The sequence below is a fragment of the Tyto alba genome, unplaced genomic scaffold (genome assembly GCF_018691265.1).
Source record: "Tyto alba isolate M040663 unplaced genomic scaffold, T.alba_DEE_v4.0 Super-Scaffold_38, whole genome shotgun sequence".
NCBI lineage: Eukaryota > Metazoa > Chordata > Aves > Strigiformes > Tytonidae > Tyto > Tyto alba.
Genome location: NW_024881313.1, coordinates 21524233 through 21549175, shown reverse-complemented (window position 1 = coordinate 21549175; position 24943 = coordinate 21524233). Strand labels below are relative to the sequence as shown.

The window sequence follows — 24943 nt, the reverse complement described above, 5'->3', positions numbered from 1 at the left end:
AACTGTCCCCTGCCATGCTGCTGGGTGCAACACGGCGTGTTATCCCCATGTCTGCCAGGTGACCTAATGTCATGCGAGCAGGGGCCAGTCCTCACCAGTCTCACTGGTTGGCATCCTGCCCTCCCTGGGTAGGCTTGCTGGCAGGCAGCAAGAGGAAGGATTGAGCGTCACCACCTGTAATCAGCAGAATTTGAAATTTGGCATGGAATTAATTTGGTCAGGCATAGCAGTGCTATCGTTGGGCAGCAGAATGAGTTGTAAGTTACCTTTTTTAAAATGAAATGTGACTCCCAAGAGATGTATCTATGTTACTGTAGGCAAAGAAAAAAAACCCAAAGAAATAGTTTTTTCCTGAGGCTTGCATGAAAAGCATCCGTTAAATTTGTTTATTTCATTATATTTTTCTCCGTTGTCACTTGACAATTAGCATAGAAAGGTTGTAAATCAACAAATGTGCATTTTGTTTGCCCTCATTCTTCTTAATTTTAGAGACCACCCGTGGAATGCAAGTTCATAACAGTTCCATCTATTTAATTGAGTAAATGTATCTCATACAGATTAGCAATAGCTGTTTTACAGTGCTTGTTTTTTCATGACCTAATTGCTAGTTTACCCCCATGTCTATCTGCTCTCCTGCTGAAACTGTGTGGTATTCCGTAGGCAGCTTGAACTAAAACCAGAGAAGAGTACTGGAGGAGGAAAATATAATTTGCAGAGTAGGCAAGAGAGGACAGTATTGAGATGTCATTAAAGTGCTATATTTTGTATGGAATGTGAAAAAGTAATTTCTTGGTAAGTCAAGATTATGCACAGTTTTGATTTTTTTTTTTTTTTTTTTTTTGTGGCACTTTTTCAGTGTTTCTTATCACTTCTCAATCCATTCAAAAATATCATTACTACCTTAGTAAAATATAGCAGCTTTACCACTTTACCTTACAAAAAAGTAGAAACTTATGTTTGTAGGAAATGTGGTTTTGTATGGAATTACAGATAACTGTGCATTTTATGCACAAAGCCGGAAGTGTTTTGCCTTACATTTTCTGATGCCCTCTTCACATTTAGATACCAGAACATAAAATATAATTTAAAATTAAAGTGCTTTAATAAACTTTCTTTTAACTTCTCCCACTCCTGTAGTGTCACACATACGTATAACCTGTGCATCACGGAATGATTCTGTAACAATAGATAGCCTAGTTCTTCATAGTCATGGGTTGTAAAATAGAGTATGTATTAACTGAATTGAGTTAGTCCTTAAACTGAGAAGACTTAGGCATACACTATCAGGACAGATGACTCTGCCAGCTTTTAAACTTAAATTGTAAGGTTTCTAGCAGCTCTACTGGTCCTATTCTTGCGTCGAGTACTTCTTTCAACCATGTCCATTTTGGGGGAAAGCTCATCTATTTTTCTTTCTTTATACTTAGCCTTGGTAGTTCTCTTACTTTCTGTTCTTATGTTTGTTTTTCCTGATCTTCAATATGAAGATTTAAATTTATTTTTTAAATATACCTTTTTAAAGAAATAGTGCCTGCTAGATATTGCAGGTAAACTCTTCACTGGCATCCCAGTTACGAAAGTATTTGCATTGTAAACCCAGAATTCCTTCTCTGATGTACAAGGCATCTGGAACAATCCATGGCAATAAACTATTTTATTTCTAGTTACAAACCATGTTGAATAGTACTTAGGGTTTTGTGGTTTTTCCTCACCCCCCATCATTCAAGCTTTAACTGATATACAGCTACTAACCCAATGGCTGCATGTCTAATCTTTCTCTATTGGGGCTTTATAATGGTATCTATAGTGGTATTTATATGTCTATATATGGTGCTTTATAGTAAGACATGTCCGACCTGAGTGCTTGCTGTGAAAAATCTAGAACGGTAGTGAAACCTTTAATCCATTTGAGTAAGTTTGGCTAGGCTTGGTGGTTCTCCTTTTCCAGACAGATTCGAATACAGCAAGTCCTTGGGTAGCTTTTAATACTGTTTCATGAAACCTAGATCATTTAGTATAAAGTGTTTATTTCAGACCCTTGAAGGCAGAAATCAGTGAAAAATACTGATTCTTATGAATCGTATTGTTTGATCTGTACCAGTGGTGCACTTTATCTTTTAGCATCTTGTTATGCAACTTACAGTATTGATTAGAAAACCCTGAGATGTCTTCCATTCTTCATGGTTTGTTCAGACAGTTAATTTTACCGTTATATAGTTACATCTTAATTTTAGTGTGGATTTATCTAGTTTTAGCTCTCAGTTGGTCATTATTAGCATTTTTCTGTGCTTAAAAAAAGAAGTTTCATTTGTCTGCAGATTTTCTTTATATAGAATGTTTCTTTAGCCCTTAATTTCTGTGTATTTTCTGTAATCTACTTAGTTTTCCAATGTAGCTGTAAGTATTGAACCCTGGATTTGTATGTAGTGTTCTAATGTTTGTCATCTGATTATAAAATCACATTTCTTCTAATATTACTATTCTGTTTACAGAATCATAGATTACCTTAGTTCCCATTGCTCTGATAGCTCGTTTCAGATTGCTTGTCCACCATAACTGCAAGCTCTTGCATCAAAGGTTCCTTGCACACAGTACCTCATAAGTGCAAATATGGCATAAGGTTCTTAAGTGTAATTTTAAAAAATTCTTTTGATTTGATGGGTTCAGACTACCAGCCAGTCCATATTCCTACTTCTTCCTGTACTTCCCTCTTCACTGTAAGCCATTTCGACCAAATTTATGTAATCTAGCACTATACTGAAGGTGACTTTACATTTAGTTCCAAATAATTGACAAATACCTTGGATAATTGTATTTAGTATTAATCCCTGCCAAAATGCAGTGTTCACATGCCTGCTCAGTAATGATTTGCTGACAGGCAGGTTCAGAGAGAATTAATTCATATAATGCATGCTTTTTTGGTTGGCGTGGGTGTGAATGTTCTGATCACTTAATTGTTACCTCTGAAGCCTAATTATGGCAAACTAAGTATCATCTGTTTCACTGACTGTTTTGGCAGGCCTGCTGAAAGGATTTTGAACTTTCAAGCTTGTGTGCTTTTTCCAATTGTTTCAACTAGGCTATGTGATGCCTCTTTCTACAAAACTTGCTTCAGATTTTATGGAAAATATTCCATTAATTTACAGGGTTATGAGGCTCATTTGAAAGCTGCTTACATGTTTCATTATATGTTTGTTGGAAGGCAAGTTAGCTCTCAAATATTGAAGGTTTATTTCTAACCTTTTCATATTGTGTGGATGAGGTATTTTGGTGGAATAGGAAGTTTTGGGGAGGATCGATACTCAAAGAAAAGGATGAAAGACATCAAACCCCACAGCTTGTGGAAAAGTTTTTTATAGTTTGAGAATATATTCATCACTCCGCATGTTTTTTGTCAGTTTGCTCAAAAATAAACTAGCCTCTAGGTCTCAGTATAACAGATATATATATATATATCTGTCTCTAACTCGTGATGCATCATGTAATCCCATTGACTTTATTATGAGTACAAAAATGTATATATTTTAAACATATGTTTGCCCTATATTTGCATTAATTTTGAATATAGTTTGCTCCATTTTTTTCAATAGACTGTCAAAGCCGTAGTATAATTTTTTCCAGACTTTTGGGTCTATTGTATTCTATCTGACTGTGTTGTACGTGCAAGTGAATTTATCTGTAGTGTTAAACAAATTTTAATGCTTTAATGCTTTGGTTGTCTTGCATAGTTACATTGGTAAGTGAACAACGTTGAAAGAAAAGGAGATCTCAGTGCAGTATCTTATGACTTTCCAAAAAGATATTTGCTGTCTACCTCTGTGTGTGTTCATATTTCTTGCTTATAAACATCTGAGATATGAGTCAGTTTGTCCCTTTTCTTTCTGTGATTTACAAGACATCACTGTCCTTTTTTTGACCATGTTTTGTGAACTCTTGTTCATGCTTAAAGTTAAAGCTTAGAAACCTTGCAGAGAGAGGGAGCTCCAGCTTGATGTGTCATACTTACTTTGCAACAGTTCAGCACGTCGTTTTGTTTTGTATCTTTCTATATGAAGTGGTCAATTTTTCTGTGAGAAATTCTCTGAATTCTTTACATTACATCAAGTGGCAGGTAAAATCACTATATGCTTTTCTGAAAACTCTAAAATACGGACCTCTGATATTTATTATGGAAAAAGCACCACTGTTTTATTACATGGTACTGAATCCAAAATGCTAGCTGATTCCTTATGGTTTGAAAATGACAGCTGATATATCTTAAAGCAAATAACCATTAGCCAGATACTATTAATTCTGCCACTGATAAAATTAATGTAGTAACAATGTGGAAAGACTAATGAGAAAGGTCCAAGTATCTGATTATGAGCAAGTAATTCATCAAACTTCAAACCCCAGATCATGGCACCATAAACTAATAAAATGTATAGCCGGTACTGGAATAGTATTGGAGGCATTTAGAAACATGAAGTCCTGTACTTTAAGAGACTTAGCTAATTGTTATCTGTTAAAGTCTAGGGATCCCAGTGATGGGTATGTTTATATGCTGTTCAAACAGGGGACAAGTTATATCTCTCTTTTTACTCTAAGTTGTTAAATACACAGTCAAATTTAGTCTTCTGGTAAAGAACTTGTTAGATCTAAAGGTGGAAGATACTCAGAAAATTAGTATAATTGGAGTACAAATTCATCAAATGACAAACCAAATTTTTTTTCTGCCACAGAAGGACTGAAACACTGTAAAAATCATAAATCATGTAAAATACTGATCATTTTACATTGGAGTGGTAGATGTCAAACAATTTCCATAGTGTTTATGATCTTGGATTATCCAATTATTTTCTGCTGTTACCTGTTTTTTTAATTTAATAAACTAGAAAATTTGCTACACTGTAATTTGGCAATTAAAATACATAACATTCTCCAGAAATAGTGGTGAAAGCAAGCTATTCATTTACCCTATTGAGCTTGAAGTCAGGCACTGGTTTCACTAAGACTATTTCTCTCCGCTACATTTAGTTGTATGAGCAACAGTAACTGATCATAGTTAAGGTTCACTGAATATCCGTGCCCATACAGTGGTCAGATTGTGTCTCCAGTGAACAGTGAGTAGGCTGTTACAAAACTGGGAGTAACCTGTGAATTTTTTTCTGTATGTTTTCCCTGAATTTCAGTTAGGTTTATATACAACAATACTAGAAAAATATTTGAGACTGGAGGAGAAAATTGCATTTTAAAGGCCTGTTCTGTTACAGCAGATGGCCGCATAGTTTAAACCCAGCACCATTAGAAGATGACACTAAGTATTAAGGGAACATTCGTGTTTCAAAACTCTGAATCACAGCTGCAGTTGTGGCTACTGTCAGCACCATCAAACACATCTTTGCTTTGGGTTGTGGTGGTGGCAGCAGTACCAGCTTCCTGGCTGTCAAGCCTTAGCAGATGTGGGATTCAGCTGCCTTAGGCCTCATCTGTTTGGAAAACCTGATCCTCATTCTCTTCAGGGAAAGCACCAGGTCAGTTTGGGAGTGTCTTTTGGGCTGCCATTTGAATTGCTGATAATGAAAAGATGACATGAGAGAGGTTTTCTTCCTGGGTATCTGCTGTGGATCTCTGTTGTTTGGATGAAATTGTTTCAGTGATCTGTTTTGCTTTCTCCATCTTCACCTAAAAGAACAACAGTACTCTGCTGCCTTAAGTTGAGGTTTCATAGTGTACCTCATTACCTCTGAACATAACTTCTGAACTTCACCTATTTAAAATACTTTATGATGTTACTGGTAAACCATTTTTATGTGCTGCACTATTCTAAAAAGTGGCTTTCAAAAATCCTGAGATAAAACTCTTCTCAATGGGTTATTGAGAGCCCGATGTCAAAGGTACAGTGGCTTCAGTTCTGCTTATTTTTTGCAATTCAATATGACAACCATTGTGGTATGTAAGGGATATCCTGAACTCCTTCACCTTTTTGTATATTCATGGGAGACTGTAGAGACAAGTTTTTTAATTCTGGTTGAGTGCTTGTTTGAGGTTGTACAGCCATCTTCTCTAGGTGGAATTTCTCGTTCCTTTGATAGCAGGGTTTCTTATCTATGTTAGGTCTTCCTCTCTCACTTAACTGCCTGAAGAAAGCCTAGATACCATCTTTGATACCTCATTTTAAAGTAGGGTGCAGTGTCTTCTGGAAAGACTGTTACAAAATTACTTTTAAAACTACAGAAAGAACCCAGATGACCTATTTGCAGGCTAGGCCCTTCATTTTTAAATGTTAGCTAGATGCATTCAGGCATTAACTTTTTGCATATTTTGAGAGGGAAAATTAGCAAACAGTAGCTGATGGGGTGCAAGATACAGGAAAATCCAACTTTCTCGGTGTGTCTCCACTGTTAAGTAATTCCAAATGAATACACACAGTGTGCATGTTTATTTGCAGGATTGAAATACAGTAGGGGAAATTGTCATTTAAGGTAACTTCCTAGGATATTTTTGCTGGTATATGTGCTTGCAGTAAATAGCTGGTGAAGCCATTGTTACTTATCCTTGCATATCTTAACTCTGACTCCAGAAGCTATTAGATATGCAACTGTGGAGAAGAATGAGATAATGGTTAATATATGTGACTTGACTATAAAAATTACCTTTTGAAATAGATAAAATAATTTTGCACCAGTATTGTCTTTAATAACATCTGAACAATGAGAGAAATGCGGGTTAACGCTTTTGGGCTTTCTTTTAGTTTTGTTTTTTTTTGGGGGGGAGTATATGTAATTTCATTATATTGATGATGCATAAATATAGAATGATGCTAAAAAAAATTCAAATACAAGTTTTCACTTAATATTTCATTTAGTAATTTGACAGTTACAAGCAAAGTTAGAGATACTTCATAAAAACAGGTCTCTGAACAATGTACATTTAAAAGCTTAGAAGATCAGTAGTCATTCTGTTAAATATTTCTGTATGAATTTCCTGTTCTTTTTGGACTTTTAAGAGGTACTATGAAATAGTTCTCTCTCCATTTTCAGTTTTCTTAAATAGTCAGTTCCTAGGAGTTTGTCAAGTCTGTGGAGTCTTTTCACTGTGCTGTTCCTGTACAAATACTGTTAGGAAAATGAATTCTACCTCAGAGTCTGTAGGGAACAGTCTTTCTGTCATCTTTAGGAATTTTTTTAAGAAGGTTTCCATGGAAAAAAATAGACATTTCTCCTCTGATGCTCAGAAAAGTATTAGGGCATGGTAGCAAAGGCAGATAAGCTAATCTAATGGCCCACTGCTGCTGAGAAGCATGGTTCTCCTTTTCCTTGCCCACCACTTTTAAATGACTTGGATTTTTTCGTTTGAGTGTAAAGGAATAATTTTCTACTAGATTAGTAAATTGAATTAGTTTGCTAAGTGGATGGATGACTGTTGAAGCACGAATAGAAGAGAGAAGAGCACGTAAGCACGCAGTAGAGAGTAGAAAGGTTGAGGCACAGTAGAACTTTTCTCTTTTGGCTGCAGCCAGCCATTAGATCAGCTCCCTTTGGTTTAGTAGCATCCTGCTATTGTGAATATGGCATATTTTTAAAACAATTAGAAAAAAACAGGAGTCCTACTTGGCATACCTGAAGTTTCTGGATGCTTTCTGAGTGTTCAGGCTTCTTTTTCTGATCCTCATCCTCTTGTCTTTCTTCAAGTTTTGGCAATTTTCAATCAATCTTAAATCTTTCTTTTGAGATCACCTTATATAGCAGATAGGTTTTCAGTTGCTGGGGTTTAGGTGGTGGTTGTTGTCATCCTCCTTCCTGTCCCCTAAATTTGCTGCTCCCATTTAATGAATTTGAAGGACAGAGAGAGAGCAGAAAACAGTGGTTAGTTTGAGAAATGAGGTCCAACACCTAAATTTTCCTAAATTTGTAAGGGCTAGAACAGAGTTATTTGTAGTTACAGAAATCTGGGAACAGAGAAGCTATCTACTGACTCAGCAGCTTTTACTCAGCATAGCTGATCGTAAAGTAATACAAAATTGTCTGAAACTCACCTTTCTACCTTTGCCATTTTCTTTGAAGCCAGCTTGACTTTTGAAATCTTTTAACAGCTCCCTATGCTTTTGTCTCTACTAACCTTAATTGCCAAGTGGTGTAGGAGTAATGAGCCAACTGTGATTTTGAGGGGCTCCTCATATGGCCCTTTAAGGCATAGTTCAGATAGAAGAGGGTCTAAGTGGGTACATTGTGATTTATTTTTCTTAAAAATATAATTATTATGCAAAACTCTGAATTCTCTTTTTATCACAGAAATTGAAGTCCCTTTCTCAGTGGAAATTTTAATTTGGCATTAAGGGTTGAGTAGCTAAGCCTGCTTCTGAATTATACTTCATATAATAATGCTGTATTAGTAGCATTACTATTTTCTTCCTTTTTACTTTTCTGTAGAGGAGAAGAAGTCTAAAGTCAAGAAACCAAAATCTGAATTTCCTATATACACGGTTCTGGAGTCAAGTGCATACATACCATCATATGATCATGGAGCTTCAATTGAAGAGATTGAGGAGCAGATGGATGATTGGTTGGGAGGCAGGAACAGAACACAAAAAAAGAAGGTAAGTTAAAAATCTTTCATGTTGTTACATGTTTTAAATGTTGATTCATTTGCTTGCTTTTTTAAGAAAATGAAATATTGTGTGTGTACCACCACAATATTCATATGCCATTGAAGTCTAGAGAAGTATTAATTGTCAGGCAGAGACATAATGGAAAAGATTATATTGAAGTTCAATGTAATTTGTATAATGATACTGGAAATGTTGTTATAATAGGATGTCATTGATTAAAATATTTGAAACCTCTCTATGGTTTCTAGTATAAATACTGTTCTTGCTCACTAGAAATTAGTATAACATAATGCAGTCAAGTTTTATGAGGCTTGGTTCTTTCTCTTAATTGCAGTTAATAACGTTTTGCTTGCAAGAATAGATTCTTCTCTATTAAAAAAAAAAAAAGGGGGGGGGATAAAGAAAAAAAGAAACATTTGCTTCTTAATATCCAGGTGTAGTATCTTTTGATTATGGAGCTGCTTATGTACTTTGTGCATTTCATCTGACTTATGCAAAAGTCTTAACAATTCAACTTAGGCCTATTGTTAATGTTGTTTCTACTTAGATATAATGGTTCTTAGTGGCAGTGTAATTATCTTCTGATAAATTTTATTAAAACATACTGGCTTGAAAATTCACAGTTTTCATTTTAGAACTGAGGTACAGAGGTGACAAATGTTATAGATTGGTCTCCTGACTTGAAAATCTGACTTGCTTGAAAGACTGAAATGAGAAGAATGGTGTGTTTGGAGTGGAGTTAGGGCAACACATTGACTTCAGCATCAAAACAATGAAAGAAGTTCCTGCTGCCATTTGCTTGATTCATCTGTGCTGCAGATGTGCTTACTCTGTTATTTTCAAACCTGTGAAAAAAACTCCCTCCCATTTTTAGGCAGACCTAAAATTTTTACTAAAATAATTTGAATTTTGCATAACCTGTTTAATCATCTGCCACTGTTGAATTCCTAAGCTTCACGACTTCCTAGTTGTCAGTTTTCTCTTGCTGTTACTTTTGTCTTTCTATATTACTTAGGACATCTACATTATGTTTACTTTTATATTTCTGTAAGAAATCCATTCTGCAAATGTACGTAGCTTTTGACTTCTGTGTAAGGGATTGACGCTCTGAATCTTTAAACACTGGAGCCTATTTTCACACACTTGGGGCAAGTAAAAACTCAGGTCCTTGATTCTGTAGATGAGTTGCCCAGGAGGTAAGAGCATATATAGTCATTGCTTTGTTTCCCTTAACTCAAGAAGCACCCGTGGATTGGATTCCTGTTAGCTGTATCTCTGTGAACCAGCTTTGCTTACCAGGCTGCGTGGGCAAATGATTAAAGGAGAAAAGATGTATGTTTATTTACAGTAGCTTGGGTTGTTTGCATGCTTGACTACCTGGATCCTCAAATTCACCTTCCCCTCTAATGGAAACTCTTTCTTTGGATTTCTATGAAAATGAAGGAATTGAATAAGACTGGGCCTATTCCATCTGTAATTTTACACATCCTACAGAGAGTATATAGAAGTTGTGTCTTCAGAGACACTGCTAAGAGAACAAGTTGTAGGTACATTCTTTCAGAAACAGGAGTCACAGAAATTAAAATATACCAAAAAATTGCTATTAAAAGCTAAGTAATTTGTATTTCTACTTACACCTGGACATTTACTATTGCATCTCATCACTTTAATTTGTGAGGGTTTTTTTTGTTTTTTTTTGAATATATTCTGTTACAAACAGGGGACAAGCAGGCAATTTGCAGGTATACTGTCTGGGTAAAGTGTTTGACCTGAACAGACTGTGATGCGGTGTGCTTCCTTTCCTTGACAGCTAATATGTTACCATAATGCAACATCGACATTTAATACAGTAGTGGAGAGAAACAGATTCATATACTGTACAAAGAAATGGAGAATATATGTTACTGGCTCTAGTAGCTTGTAGGAGTCATTTGTATGTCAATATGAGAATGCCTGTGTCATATGATTTGCAGTAAGCTCACTGGAAAAATGGCTGTACCACAAGTAAATTGTTCCTAACTGTCATTCGACACATTTTCCATTTTAGAAAGATGTATTTTCCTCCACTACACATCATAGATGTGAACTGGGACAGCATCCCTCTTCTACCTCCCTATTCTGCTTCTTGCATGGATGTGCAATAAAGTGGTGTGTAACATTCACCTCTCAGTTCTTCTTGTCTTAGGAAAAAGTCACTCTTCTATAAATCATTTTGTCATCAGAATTTTTCTTGGGATTGTCATACTTCACTCATGAAAAAGCTTGTTAGCTTTTTTTTTTTCATTTTCTTTCATGATAGCTCAGGGATGTGGACTATGTACATCTAACCAGGCTTGATAGCAGTTATCTGTGTGAAAAGGTCAAAGTAGCTTGATAAAGTAGTATGTTACAATGTCATTCATCTAGAAATAAGGAGTTGGAGTTGGTGTCCCTGATGTTTGTATTGCGCTTGTTGATGATTACAATTAATTTAATATTGCTCATGAACTGCTTTGCACTGTTGACACTCATACTTTAGGAGGTGCCCGTAATCCATAGACTAGTGGTTTGGAAGTGCTGTACCATGCAGAGTGCCCAGTTTGATAATAATTTATATTATGTGCAGTTGTTAGTTTGACGGCGGTCCCTGTGATTTTATTTTATTTTTAATTCTTTTTTTATTTAAATACATGATGATATTTAAATGCTTAGGTCCCTTTCATTTTGATGTTTTGGTTTTTGGTTTTTTTGAAAGCTTTAATGGCTCATGGGCTACAGTCCTGTAAGCTGTTTACTATTGTTTCTTCCAGTTTGGAGGAGTGCATTTGCACTCTTTGGAAGAGTGAATTTGGAAGTCTAAGGTTATGAATTTAAGTGCATCAAAGTTGTATAAAAGAATAATTCAGATTTTTATTGTTCCATCTGCAACAGGAATCCACATATTTTTCTGACAGATATTTAATCTAAGAATTAGAATTATCATAGACTAACTAGCTCTGTTAAGTAGATTTGCAACCATGGAGAAGATATAATGGCTTTCAGAAGTACTATTGTTTCATTAAGGTTACATAAGAGCTCTGCATCTTATTTGTAGAGCAAAAGTGTGGCTTTGGCACTACAGAAGAATAAAACAACATTTTTCTTTGTAAAATAAATATTACTAATCATTGATTATAACTGGAATTCTGTATTTTATAAAGAAAAAAGTATACTTGTGTTTCTGTCAAGGATTTGATGAATTTATAATTAGTGCCTTCAGAGGCCAGTGTCCTGGGCTTCCAAAAAAAAAAAAAAAACACTAAAAAAAAAAAAAAAAACACACACAAAAAAAAAAAACACCAAAAAAACCCAAAAACCACAACACAAGTTTTTGCTGATCTTATCAGTATGATAAGTCAGGAGGTATAGGAATAGAGTGCAGCTTGTGAGTAGATATTGTAACTGAATAGTAGAAAAAGATAAATGTTGATGTAAAGAAATAGGTCAAGAGGAATTGGGCAGAGAGCCTGGAATTAAGATTGATCATGATCTGGAGATAGCTTTGGAATAGAATTATAGAATTATAAAATCATAGAATAGTTTGGGTTGGAATGGACCTTTAAAGGTCATCCAGTCCAACCCTCTGCAATGAGCAGGGACATCTTCAACTAGATCAGGTTGCTCAGATCCCCGTCCAACCTGACGTTGAATGTTTCCAGGGATGGGGCACCTACCACCTCTCTGGACAACCTATTCCAGTGTTTCACCACCCTCACTGTAAAAACTTCCTTTCCTATATCTAGTCTGAATCTACCCTCTTTTAGTTTGAAACCATTACCCCATGTCCTATCACAACAGGCCCTGTTAAAAAGTCTGTCCCCATCTTTCCTGTAGGCCCCCTTTAAGTACTGAAAGACCCCTATAAGGTCTTACCAAAGCCTTCTCTTCTCCAGGCTGAACAGCCCTAACTTTCCCAGCCTGTCCTCATAGAGGAGGTGCTCCAGCCCCCTAGTCATCTCCATGGACCTCCTCCGGACCCCCTTGAGCATGTCCATGTTCTCCTTATGTTGGGGGCCCCAGAGCTGAATGCAGTACTGCTGGTGGGGTCTTATGAGAGTGGAGTAGAGGGAGAGAATCATTTCCCTCGACCTGCTGGTCACACTTCTTTTGATGCAGCCCAGGATATAGTTGGCTTTCGGAGCTGCAAGTGTACATTGCTGGGTCTTGTTGAGCTTCTCATCAACCAACATCCCCATGTCCTTCTCCTCAGGGCTGCTCTCAATCCACTCATCACCCAATCAGTATTTGTGTTTGGGATTGCCCTGACCTATGTGCAGGACCTTGTACTTGGCCTTGTTGAACTCCATGAGGTTTGCATGGGGCCACCTCTCAAGCCTGTCAAGGTCCCTCTGGATGGCATCCCTTCCCTCCAGTGTGTTGACCACACCACACAGCTTGGTGTCATTGTCAAACTTGCCGAAGGGTGCACTCAATCCCACTGTCCATGTTGCCAACAAAGATGTTTAAGAGCACTGGTCCTGATACCAACCCTTGAGGAGCGCCACTTGTCACTGGTCTTCACTTAGACATCAAGCCATTGACCTCAACTCTTCGAGTGTGACCATCCAGCCAATTTCTTATCCACTGAGTGGTCCATCTGTCAAATCCATGTCTTTCCAATTTAGAGACAAGGATGTCATGTGGGACAGTGTCAAATGCTTTGCACAAATCCAGGTAGATTACACCAGTTGCTCTTCCCTTTTCCACCAGTGCTGTAACCCTGTCGCAGAAGGCCACCAAATTTGTCAGGCATGATTTGCCCTTAGCGAAGCCATGTTGGCTGTCACCAGTCCTTATTTTCCATGTGCCCTAGCATAGTTGCCAGGCAGATTCACTTAATGATCCTGCTGGGCACAGGAGACTGACTGGCCTGTAGTTCCCCAGGTCTTTCTTTTTTTTTCTTTTTTAAAAATGGGAGTTATGTTCCCTTTTTCCAGTCAGTGGGAACGTCACTGGACTGCCACGACTTCTCAAATATGATGGATAGTCTTAGCCACTTATTCTGTCAGTTCCTTCAGGACCAACGGATGCAACTCATCAGGTCCCATGGACTTGTGCACCTTCAGGTTCCTTAGATGGTCTCGAACCTGATCTTCTGCTTCAGCAGGCAGTTCTTCACTTTCCCAGTCTCTGCCTTTGCCTTCTGTGACTCGGGTGGTGTGGCTGGAGCCCTTGCCAGTGAAGAATGAGGCAAAAAAGTCGTTGAGTACCTCAGCCTTCTCCATAACCCAGGTAACTAGGTCTCCTGTTGCCTTCCAGAGAGGGCCCACATTTTCCCTAGTCTTCTTTTTATCACCAATGTACCTATAGAATCTTTTCTTGTTGCCCTTGATGTCCCTGGCCAGATTTAATTCTGTCAGGGCTTTGGCCTTGCTAACCCAATCCCTGGCTGCTCAGACAGTGTTTCTGTATTCCTCCCAGTCTATCTGTCCTTGATTCCACCCTCTGTGGGCGTTCTTTTTATGTTTAAGTTTGTCCAGGAGCGCCTCGTTCATCCACGCAGGCCTTCTGGCATAGAACTTTTTGTATAATTTTGATGGTTTCACTTTTCAGAAAAAAAGAAAAATTAACAGAAAGACTAGAGCAGCAATAAAAGGAATTTAGAAAATAGTATTAATGAAGAAAGGTTAAATAGATGGAGTTTTAGACCAGAAGAGGGAAGCTGTTGGGGAATACCTGGATGCATCATTTTTACAGTCCGTTACAGTCTGTTTTAGGTAAAACGATAATCATTAAACATTACTTACTGCCTTTCATAAATTTCAAGAGAAAGAAATACTGAATTTAATTTGAAGCCAAGGTGTTTAAATTCAGATTTAGGAACACATGTAGGGAAAGGTGCATAGCTAGAGCATGATACCTAGACAATTTATGAAACCATTCTTTGACCATCTATCCTGTTCTTAAACTCTATCTGTTGAAAAAAGTGTGAGCAGACTCAATTGTATTTCAGAGCGTAAGGAGACTCTTGGTTTCTTTTCTATATAGGAAATCATATACTTACCTAGCACTAAATTGCATATTCATGTAGCACTGTTTACACTATTCATGTGAACTGCGTATGACTGTAGAGGTGAGAGGAATTACTGAAAGCTCATTCTTATGCTGATAACAAAGCTCTTCAAATCAAATACTGAAAAATTTTATTTCTAAAATCGTTTTTGTTTGCTGAATGTTTGTACTCCCAGATTAGATCTTCTTTCAGGTTGTTAAGAGGAGACAAGTAGCTTAATTTATTTAGCTCGAGCTTCTGATGTTATTTTTTTTTCTATATTTGTCCACCAAAAATTGACTGGAAAAAGTGTTCTGTGTATGCTTCTTGGGAATTGAGGGAAATTTAGAGAGAGTTTTACCCTGGGCTTCCTTATAGGTTGCATTATTGCTCAGCCTGCATATATTGTTAAGCCATTATTGCGTTACTTTGTAGCTATTTAACACTTCACTTTCCTGTTGGGCAACCTATTATGTGAAGCTGGAAGGAAAAAGAGCAACTTATTAGAGGACATATTTTGCTACATCTTGTTCTGTCCTTTCTGCAAATATTCATGGAAGAATATATGTATTTACTCTTTCTGGAATCATTCTATTGATGAATCATTGCCAAGTAATTTCTCTCCCAGTGGGATTTCTTTCATATTCTTTGTTCTGGTTTGATTTTACATGATTTGTAACACACGTTGTTTTCATGAGAGTTCATTGTTTATGTGAATAATGTTGTTGTTGCATGAAAATCTTGGCCCTTGAGAAATCAATGGGAGATTTATCATCTTCAGTGCAACCAGGATTATAGTTCCTTTTGGTTTACAGATTCCTCATCATCTCCCACTGGAATCTCCTCTTCGTTCCATATCATTATTTGACTCATTTGTCTCTGAAGATAGAGTTCCAAGTTCTACCTCAATGAGGGGTGAATACTTTTGACCTTTTGATATTTGCTTGCTCTGTAAAGGGGAGATAAAGGTGGAAAAAGACAGTGCCTGATCCCAGCTGGACCAGATGTATGGATAGAAAATCATGTTTCTCATTATTTTTGTTTTTCATGTTATCCTGCAGCACTTCTTGGCATTTGGGGTTTTTCTGATATTGCAGGAGCACCTGGCTTGATTTTTACTAAAACAGGAGTAGTAAAAACTATTTTTGTGCACAGAACTTGGGAAGCTTAGACAACATGGATTTCCTGCATTTGATACACTTTATGTTTTGCCCTTAGATTAGGATTATTAAAAATACTGTGAAACAAAACTTCACGTAAGCATTGTTTTTACACGATTTATTGGTAGATGTTGTAAACATAGTAGTTACTTTTTTTTTTCCAGTTGTTGAACTGTAGGCTGTGGTCATCTTGTACTGAACGCTTTTCTGGTTAAAATGCAGTTTGTGTTTTTATTTTTTTCAGCCTGGGCCATCAAAGCACTGTGTTTCAGAGATAGGATGTTGATAACCGAGTGTGCTTTTTAATCATGAAGGTTTTATTTGAAAGCTGGCTATGGAGCTACAATATAAAATAACAACGTTAAATGTACAAAGGAGGGCTCTCTGATTTATAACATTGAAAGGCAAAATGCTATACAAATGCTAAATTATTATTTTGTTAGTTTAAAAAGTATAGTTTTGACAATTAAATCGTAGTAATTTTATAATCTTGCACATTTTATAATTGCCAGCTAGCCTGCCACCTGCTCTCTTCTGCCTTGAATCTTCCCACATCTGTGCTGCTTTGAAATCTGAGTATGCTTTTTCTTTAGTAGCAAATAACATGGTACTTGTTCTAATCAGACATCATATGACGGATTACCTGAATACAGTTTCCAGGCTTTTAAAAAATGTTAATTCCTTAAGCAAGCAGTTTGTATCTTAGCAGGATTAAGGTGCTGTGTAAACCAGATGTTTTAATAAATTAGTCTTCAAGGGGAAGGGTTATTCCGTTTTAGTGTGCTACCTGAGGTCATCTAGTTTTGAAAGAACTTAATTTTCTTCTTCTAAGTAGTGAAACAAATATGGCATCTGAAAAGTATGTCTGTATTCTGAATTTGTTATTCCTGGGGCAGGTACAGGTAAGCAACCAGCAGTCCAAGGTTCCTCATGGTGTCCTGCTTGTGTGCCTCATCCCTGACCCAGAGGAATTGCTATAGGTAGAGAAAGTAAATCACTGTGTCCATTGGATTTAAGGCTCTATATTGAGACTGCCAGCAACCATACCTGTTAGTGTCAGTTATGAAGCTATTCACTAGGAGCTAGTCTAAGTTCATAATACATTTTAACCTGAGCTCCAAACTCTCATCAGATGGTGATGACTTTGAGTCACTATTGATCTGGGCTATATTGAATTTAGTAACCCTGAGGTGAAAACTCAGTATTCTATTACCAAGCTCCTAAGCAATGTAATATCACTGAAAAGATACTTCATTTGAAAAAAAAAAAAAATCACCCCAAAATTTGCATTAGAGTGGTACTGAAAGTGTTAAGTCAGAAGACTCCAGGCTTTCCTGTGGTTTATTATAATTTATGTCACTGTAAATATTGTACACTCAGCCTGAATAGAGTATTGGTTTTTGCATTTTAAAATAACTCTACAGTTTATGTCCTATAGGTAACTCCTACAGTTATCATGTTTGCATTAGAGTTATCGGTGTTAATGAAAAAGCTACGTTTGTCCTATATGCATACTTTTTTAAAACAAACGTTTAAGTCTATGTAATATACTCAGGCTCCTGCCTGAGGTTGGTAAACAGGTATGGACCAATGTATATGTGTTTGTTCTGTGTAGCAGAATTACATTGATAAAATATTGATAACTGTTGGGACTGTGTGGAGAAGGCACCCTTTTGTTACATACTGTGTGTGTGAAGCAGAGAACAGGACTTGATTTACCAGTAGATGGGCATATTGGTTATTCTAAGATGTTTGTATAATTTTTTTGTCCCATACATACATACTAGTGATTCTGTTCCTGTTTCTTTTCCTCTTTGCTAGCCACCAAGTCAGCCTAATGAACAAAAGAAAACTAGAAAAAACTTTTGAATTTTTCAAGGATCATACTTAACAGCCATTGTTTTTGTTGGTTTTATGGCTAAACTTTTTGTTTCTTTATGTGACTATTAACCAGAGCAGTCTATTGGTAGCAAATTAGTGTATTTAAACATATTTCTAGCCAATTGGGGTATCTTTTACTTTGTTTAGAAACAGTAGGTTTATGTACTCTTTGAATCATCTTTCCTTAAATGCAGACAATAACCTTCTATTCAGTATTCTATCTTAAATATTTAAGCCTCTGTGATCTTTATGTTTGACTTGAATAGCTCTAAGGAGACAATAAATGTGACTTTTTAAAAAATACTATTTATAATTGTTGAGTTTTCCTTGGAGTGGATGACCCACATCTTTAAATCTAGAATAAGACCTCTCTGCTTTTGAGCTGTGAATATCAAATAATTAGGGTCAGAAATCTAATTTCATCTGCAGTGTTAAACATGCAGTGTTTTCAATCCTCAGCTTTTCTTGAGTAAGAATAAAGTTATAGTATGATGATATATTCTTTGACTAGCATCTCCAGTTGGTGTTTTCAGTGTTACGGCAGATATACATCAAAGAACAAATTGTATTTGTAAATACAAAGTGAAGCAAATAAATTCTTCTAGTGATGGATTCAGAGAAAGTAGTTATGACTGGGACAAGTGCCAGAAGTAGTAAGCATTAAACCAGGAATTATGGAGTTTTGCCTAAAATAGATCAGGAATATATAAAAACTGTGAATAAACACTAACTGAACAACTGCTATGTAAGAATATGGAATTTATGTATTTCCTTTTCTGCCTTCGACCTATTAGGTTGAATAGTTTAACAGAACATAGGAAACTTTATTTCTTTATTTATTCTTGTATTTATATAAAGTAATGATGTATTTATAGAATATGTAATCCAATAATATTCTGCGCTCAAATGTGCCATGCTCAGGCTGGCTAGAAATAGTTTGGGTGGAGAGGTGGTGTAACCTATGCAAGCAGGAAAGTCATACTGTGAGCCTTTAAGGAGAATATTAAAAACCATCTAAATGGTATAGAGAAATTATTTGATATGACAGCCAGGGAAAAAGTTTTATGGAAACAGTGTTTCACAGCACAACTAAAGTTCAGTCTATATTGCAGAGGAAACAACCAGCCAAAATATATATTTCTCTAAGGATGTTTCCTAAAGATAGTAACAGTATGTTATATAAACACTTATACACTAGTTAAAAAAAAATCAGCTGCGCATATGTATTGAATTAAGGCCATACAGCTGACATTTGTCTGATATTTCCTGATCTTGATTGAGTTTTTAAATGTTCTGTCTAATTAAATACAGTAGCATAGGTTCTTGTCTTGTACAGACAAGAATAATACACTGATTTCAACACCATGCTATAGATGCTGTGGTGTCAAATTCTAGCTTTCAGTAGTTTTTCAACTAAATCTGTATTACAGAAGTGATTGATGTGACTTGCTGCCATAATTCAGTCTGACGAGTTTTACGTGCGTGTTTTATGTATGTAGTCCTCATTTTTTTGAGTCTGTCAGCTGAAAACTACCCAAGAGCTCAAATTAATTGTGCAAAGTGTTAATCTGTGTGGACAAATACACATGGTTTTTAAAATGCAGCTGTGTCTGCATCAAGCAGCACTCTAATGTCTGCTTAGACACCTGCCTGGGTCTAACCTAGGGCTATATAGCTTCAGTTATATTAACTTTTCTAACTCAGGCTGGACTTCTTAATTTACCTCAGGTCTTGAGTCCTGCTTCATTTCCGAGATTAACATGATAGTTGTCTATCACGGGAAGACACGGTAGTTGACGTAAGACAAACTTCATGCCTATGAGAATAAACAGGGACTTGATCTTCCCCAGTCAACTGCTGAAAATCTGACTCTTGTCATTGAAAGTGTCTCTTCTGTTCTGAAGCTGATATCCATTTCACATAAATTTGCAAGAAGCCATGCACTGCCTTTGTAAATAGTAGTCTTCATTGCACTGATTTTGTCTTCCTCTCAGCCTGGAAGAGATGTAGGAAAACATCCAGTGGTACTGCTCGATTTAGCCCAGTTGGGGTCAGGGGGTGGTAGAAATCCTGATTTTCTTTGGCAGTGCTCTCTTCCTGTCACCTCCCGAAACAAAATCACTGCTGTCTTAATTATGAAAGGAAGACCTAGACAAGCAGAAGGAAGAGACTGTAGTTGCACACATAAGGGATAGAAGCTGGAGAAAAATGTAAAAACTGGTTAATCAGTGTGACCTTGCCCCACTTTCTCCTGCCCATCCAACAGAAGGGAGAGGGAGCAGTCCAGCATTGACACAGTGTAGCCTTGGAATTTTATCAATAAATTAGAGGCAAGGACGTTAACTATCACTGAAATGGGATTTTCACAGGATCTACAATTTAGGAATCAGAAAGAATTTGCAGTGTATGGCACCAACTTCTGTAGTGCTGCCCTTTTCAGCTTTTCAACATGAATTTGAAAAGTATGGACTGTTGTAAAATAGTTACTTTTCTTGGTAAGAGTTTAGCTGTCTTTAAATTGGAGAATTAAGTTAGCTTCAAATTAATCTAATTTTAGTTTATTAATGTAAATAAATATTGAAGTTTCTATATCTTATTTTTCAGACAAACCAATTTATACTAGTTAGATTTGGCATCTTATCTTTTTTCACAATGCCCAGTGCTGCTGCTTTCCTTTTCTTCCTGAGGCCATGACTGTAGTGGGGTTTGGTCAAATTTATTTATAGAACTTTCCCAGAAATTGTTATCTAGGGCAAACCCCAGAAACTAAAAATAAAATGAACAATGTGTAAGAGATGTTTGGCTTTTGTTTTCTCAATACAGATATATATGTAGTCCTGACTTGCCAAGGAATGATTTAATACTACTGATATAAGCATTTTCCCACCTAGGAATTTTAAGAGAATCTCAATCTAATTACTAGCCATTTTCTGTGTAGTTTTTGGCAGGCGGGATGCAGTCTTAAAAAGATGACCTTTAGTCTTCAAACCCCCAGTTCAGCACACTTGAGTATGCAATTGCATTCTGTTTAAAAGAATAGGAGTTGTGTCTGTATTTGAAGTTAAGTTGTACTGGGTTTGTGTAGTAAGGTTTCGGTAGTGGGGAGGCTACAGGGGTGGCTTCTGTGAGAAGCTGCTAGAAGCTTCCCCTCTGTCCTACAGAGCCAATGCCAGCCGGCTCCAAGATGGACTCGCCGCTGGCCAAGGCCGAGCCCGTCAGTGATGGTGGTAGCGCCTCTGGGATAACATATTTAAGGGGAGGAGGGGGGGAAACCTGCACAGTTGCAGCCGGAGAGAGGAGTGAGAATACTGAGAATTCTGTGTTTTGATGCAGCTCTTGGACTTTCACAAAGTAAGCACGCATTCACTTACAGAAGTAGCAGCTTTGATGTGTTGTATAGCATCAGATTTTTTACATAGGCCTCTTTCAGGGAACATCAGCATTCTGACCATCCAAAGTTCTCCTACTAGTGTTCTCTTTTTAATCATGAGATAAACTGTGCGCCTCGATTTGTTATTTTATTTAAACACATGCACGTGAAGACAGAATACATAATACTTCAGTTTTTACCTGGTGATACTTGTAATTCACATTGGAAATCTGGATTGCAACGGCTCTATAAAGAAAATAACGTCAACAGAGAAACTAGGTAGTAATTTAGTAACTTCTAGTGTATGTGTGTTTGTTTTTTTAACTATGCTAGTCTTGACTGGATATCTACCAGTATCGGCAATATTTCACTGCTTTTTCTTTATTGTCCTTGTTTGGAAGACTTGTCCAGTAATGAGAAAGTGAGCACAGGAAGAATGAGACTGACGTTTATGGTACATTTTCAAATGGCCACAAATTATGGGAAGAAAAAGCTGTGCTTATGAGAAAAATGAAGGCTAACTTTGAGTTTTAATCAGCCCAGACTTTGCGCTAATGCAGTGATTATATTTGGGAATTTGACAGATAGATTCAATGTTTATATGTTAAGCAGTTTAAGTAGTGTTGCCTTTATTTTTCATTACACATATACTATTTAATGATAATTAACAATTTAAAAATTTGGGTTTCTTTTGACAGTGTAGTTGCCTGAAGTTGCCATCACAGATCTGTGTTTGAGGAATTCATGAAAACATCTCAGATTCCTGCCCCACCATCATGTTATTACATGACACAGACTATTGGAAAACAGAATGGAAAATTTAGTTCCGTGTGGGCCATGTCCATGACATTTTCCAGATAACCTGTTTAAGGTCTTAAATGCATATTGTTCCTGATTTTTTGCAGGTATAATCTGCAAAATTAGACTTCCCTTTTTTTTTTCGCCTTCATAGCCAAAATTCATAGCTGCCTTGAGCCATGTCAAATCATCTGTTAGGTTGTAGGCTAGATACCATTCTCTATTTTTGTTCTCCACCAAAGAGAACTGGTATATTGAAACCAAATAAGTTTTTGTATTCTGCTTAGCAGAATTTTATCATCTTTGGACATCTTGTCCATTTGGAGAAGAGTGCTGGATTTTTCCTCTGGCTTTTAACGTACTGGTAGACCTAACTTGATGAGCCATACTTAGTATAGAAGAAATATTTGAATACCAGTGGTGGAGGTAATTGCTCTGTAATTGTGCAATATGTTTGCATTTTTGGGATGCAGAGTACCTCCTGTATTTGAGTTAAAAATTGAGAGATCAGAATATCCAGGCTGTTTTAGGGAGTAACTGATTACTGACAGAGCACAATAGCATTGCCAATGAAAGAATTTAGTTGCATTTGATGAGGAAGGGAGAATGTTATTTAGACATTAATTGTGATGTTGAAATACTTCTGATGGAGATGGTTGAAACTATATTATGAAGGAAGGCAAAGGACAAACACCCCACCCCAATTTTGGATAAGCTATTTAAGGCGAATAAAGGTAGGAGAAACAGGATGCCAGCAACAGATGAAGGTAAAAAAAAAAAAAAAAAAAAAAAAAGACAAAAACAGAAACAAAACCAACCAAACAAACAAAAAAACCCCACAAACAAAACAAAACCCAACAAAATCCCAAAGTTATTGAGATAAGATCTGTATCTTATGATAAAGTGTGCCAGGAAGCAAGATAGAAAAGCTAGACAAAGGACAGACGAGACAGAAGAGGACAGCACTGTGGAGCAGTCAGCAGGATTAGTTGTGTAGTAATATGTTGTTTATTATGGCACAGTTGGTGAGACTGAGGATGATTTAGTGTACTGAATGTTTTTTAATACCATATGTTAATGTTTTCAAAATACCTATAACATGCCATGTTACACTGAAGTGAATTAAAGAAGAGTGTACAGCCCAATATATAACAGCCCAATGCTGTTAAATATTTGACACTTGCTTAGTCTGCTTAGTATTCCATGAGACAAATAATAACCATGCAAGGAAAAACACTCTTTTCTAATAAAGACTAATAATATGCTTTAATGTATCTATGTGTCATTCTCTAATGAATGTAGTAGCATGGCCAAAGATTTTTAATGTATCAAGTAATTATGAAAAAAGTTGCCACATCCAGTCTGAGGACTTACTACCCTATGCATTTATTTATTGAAGTTTATGAAAGTTAAAAAATTATTTTCCTGAAGAATTCATTGATCTATGTACTCTGGAAGATTTGCAATTTTGTGTTCTTTATCAAATGGAAATACTTTCCAAACTGCATATAAAAATCCAAATAGAGTAGTGTTTTAAGAAAAAATGAAATGAAAAATATTTATTCTCTTTCTTTGGGAATTTGTTTCCTCTTTAACGTATCACAGGCCAAACCTAATTATCTATTCAATCTATAATTTATTTGATCTGCATGCCTGAGTGTCCTACAGTCAAATTTACTGAAGAGATTCTCACTTTTTTCTGCATTAAAACAATTGCCATGAAGCAGCTAACAATTTAAAAATAAATGTTAACACTTTCTGCTAAGTGCTACCATTTAAGTTGTAGTATGCAATTAAAAACTACATTTTAATTTCTGATCAATTATATTGACTTAAATAGTAATTTTAGTGTTATATTTATGAACTATTCAGTTGTGACATTTTTTGTTTGGGTTGCGTGATGGAAAAGTATATTTGATTTTTTGAGAAATAAATTAGTTAGTATGGGAAAGCCAACCAATTTGTATGTTATAACCAGTAGATAATAATTACTTTATTTCTTGTGGAAGTAGATTTGCAGACTACTGTACTATTAGCAGAGTTTTACTTTAAATCTGGTATTTGTGCTGTTGTAAAGAACAGTAGCAATTGTAGATGCTGACAATCTTCTACTCCTGTAGTAGATCACCAAAGAATTCTTCCCCAAAATTTCTCCTAAATACAAACCACACTGTTGCAATTTGTTACTTCATAATTCTTTGAGTTTACTGTCTGGCTGACAGGTGCCCACATAGCCACTCTCTCTCTCCCCCTCCTCAACAGGACTGGAGGCAAAAATAAGATGAAAAAGCTTGTAGGTCAAAGTAAAGGCACGGAGATCAAGTAATCAATTACTGTCACAGACAAAACAGACTTGATGTGGGTAAAATAATTTTATTGCCAGTTAAAATAGAGTTGGATGGTGAAAAACAAAGACCAAACCTAAAACACCTTCCTCCCACTCCCCTTGAAGCTGAAGGTTCAACTTCACTCCTTTCCCAATTCTTCTACCTCCTCCCTGCTCCCAGTGGCGCAGAGGGGATGGGGTATGAGGGGTTTGGTCAGTCTGTAACAGTTTCTCACTGCCGCTCCTTCCTTCTCGCACTTTTCACGGCTCTAGCATGGGACCCCACAGGCTGCAGTCCTTCAGGATAAACCTGCCCCATTGTGGGTCCTCCATGGGTCATGGTTCTTTCCGGGCATATCAGCCTGCTCCACTGTGGGGTCCTCCACAGACTGCATTGTGGATCTCTGCTCCAGCATGGTCTCCTCCACAGGCTGCTGGGGAATTTCTGCTCTGCACCTGGAGCACCTTCTCCACCTCCTTCTCTGTCCTGGGTGTCTGTAGGGCTGTTTCTCTCACTTTCCCTCACTCCTCACACTGCTGTGCAGAATTTTGCACTTCCTTAAATATGTTTCCTCAGAGGTGCCACCAGCTTGGCTGTTGCGCTCAGCTGTGTCCTGCAGTGGGTCTGTTGGAGCCGGGTGGAGCTGGCTGTGTCCAGCATGGGGCAGCCCCTTACTGCCTTCCAGAGAGGCCACCCTTGCTACCAAAATCTTGCCCATAGACACCTGATAAAGATTTCTCACTTTTCCTGTCGTATTTCTAAATAATTTTACTATAAAATACTGAAGTGTTTTCATTCTTTCTACCT

The 24943-nt window shown here is 36.8% G+C and overlaps 1 protein-coding gene across 1 annotated transcript in view; it reads left to right on the top strand.

Annotated features, from left to right (window-relative positions):
• DNAJC1 (DnaJ heat shock protein family (Hsp40) member C1) overlaps positions 1 to 24943 on the top strand; it is a 112530-nt gene that overhangs the window by 62489 nt on the left and 25098 nt on the right. The window contains exon 8 of the mRNA XM_032991471.2: positions 8412 to 8578. Within this exon, the coding sequence (XP_032847362.2) occupies positions 8412 to 8578 (167 nt within the window). The remainder of the gene's footprint in view (positions 1 to 8411; positions 8579 to 24943) is intronic.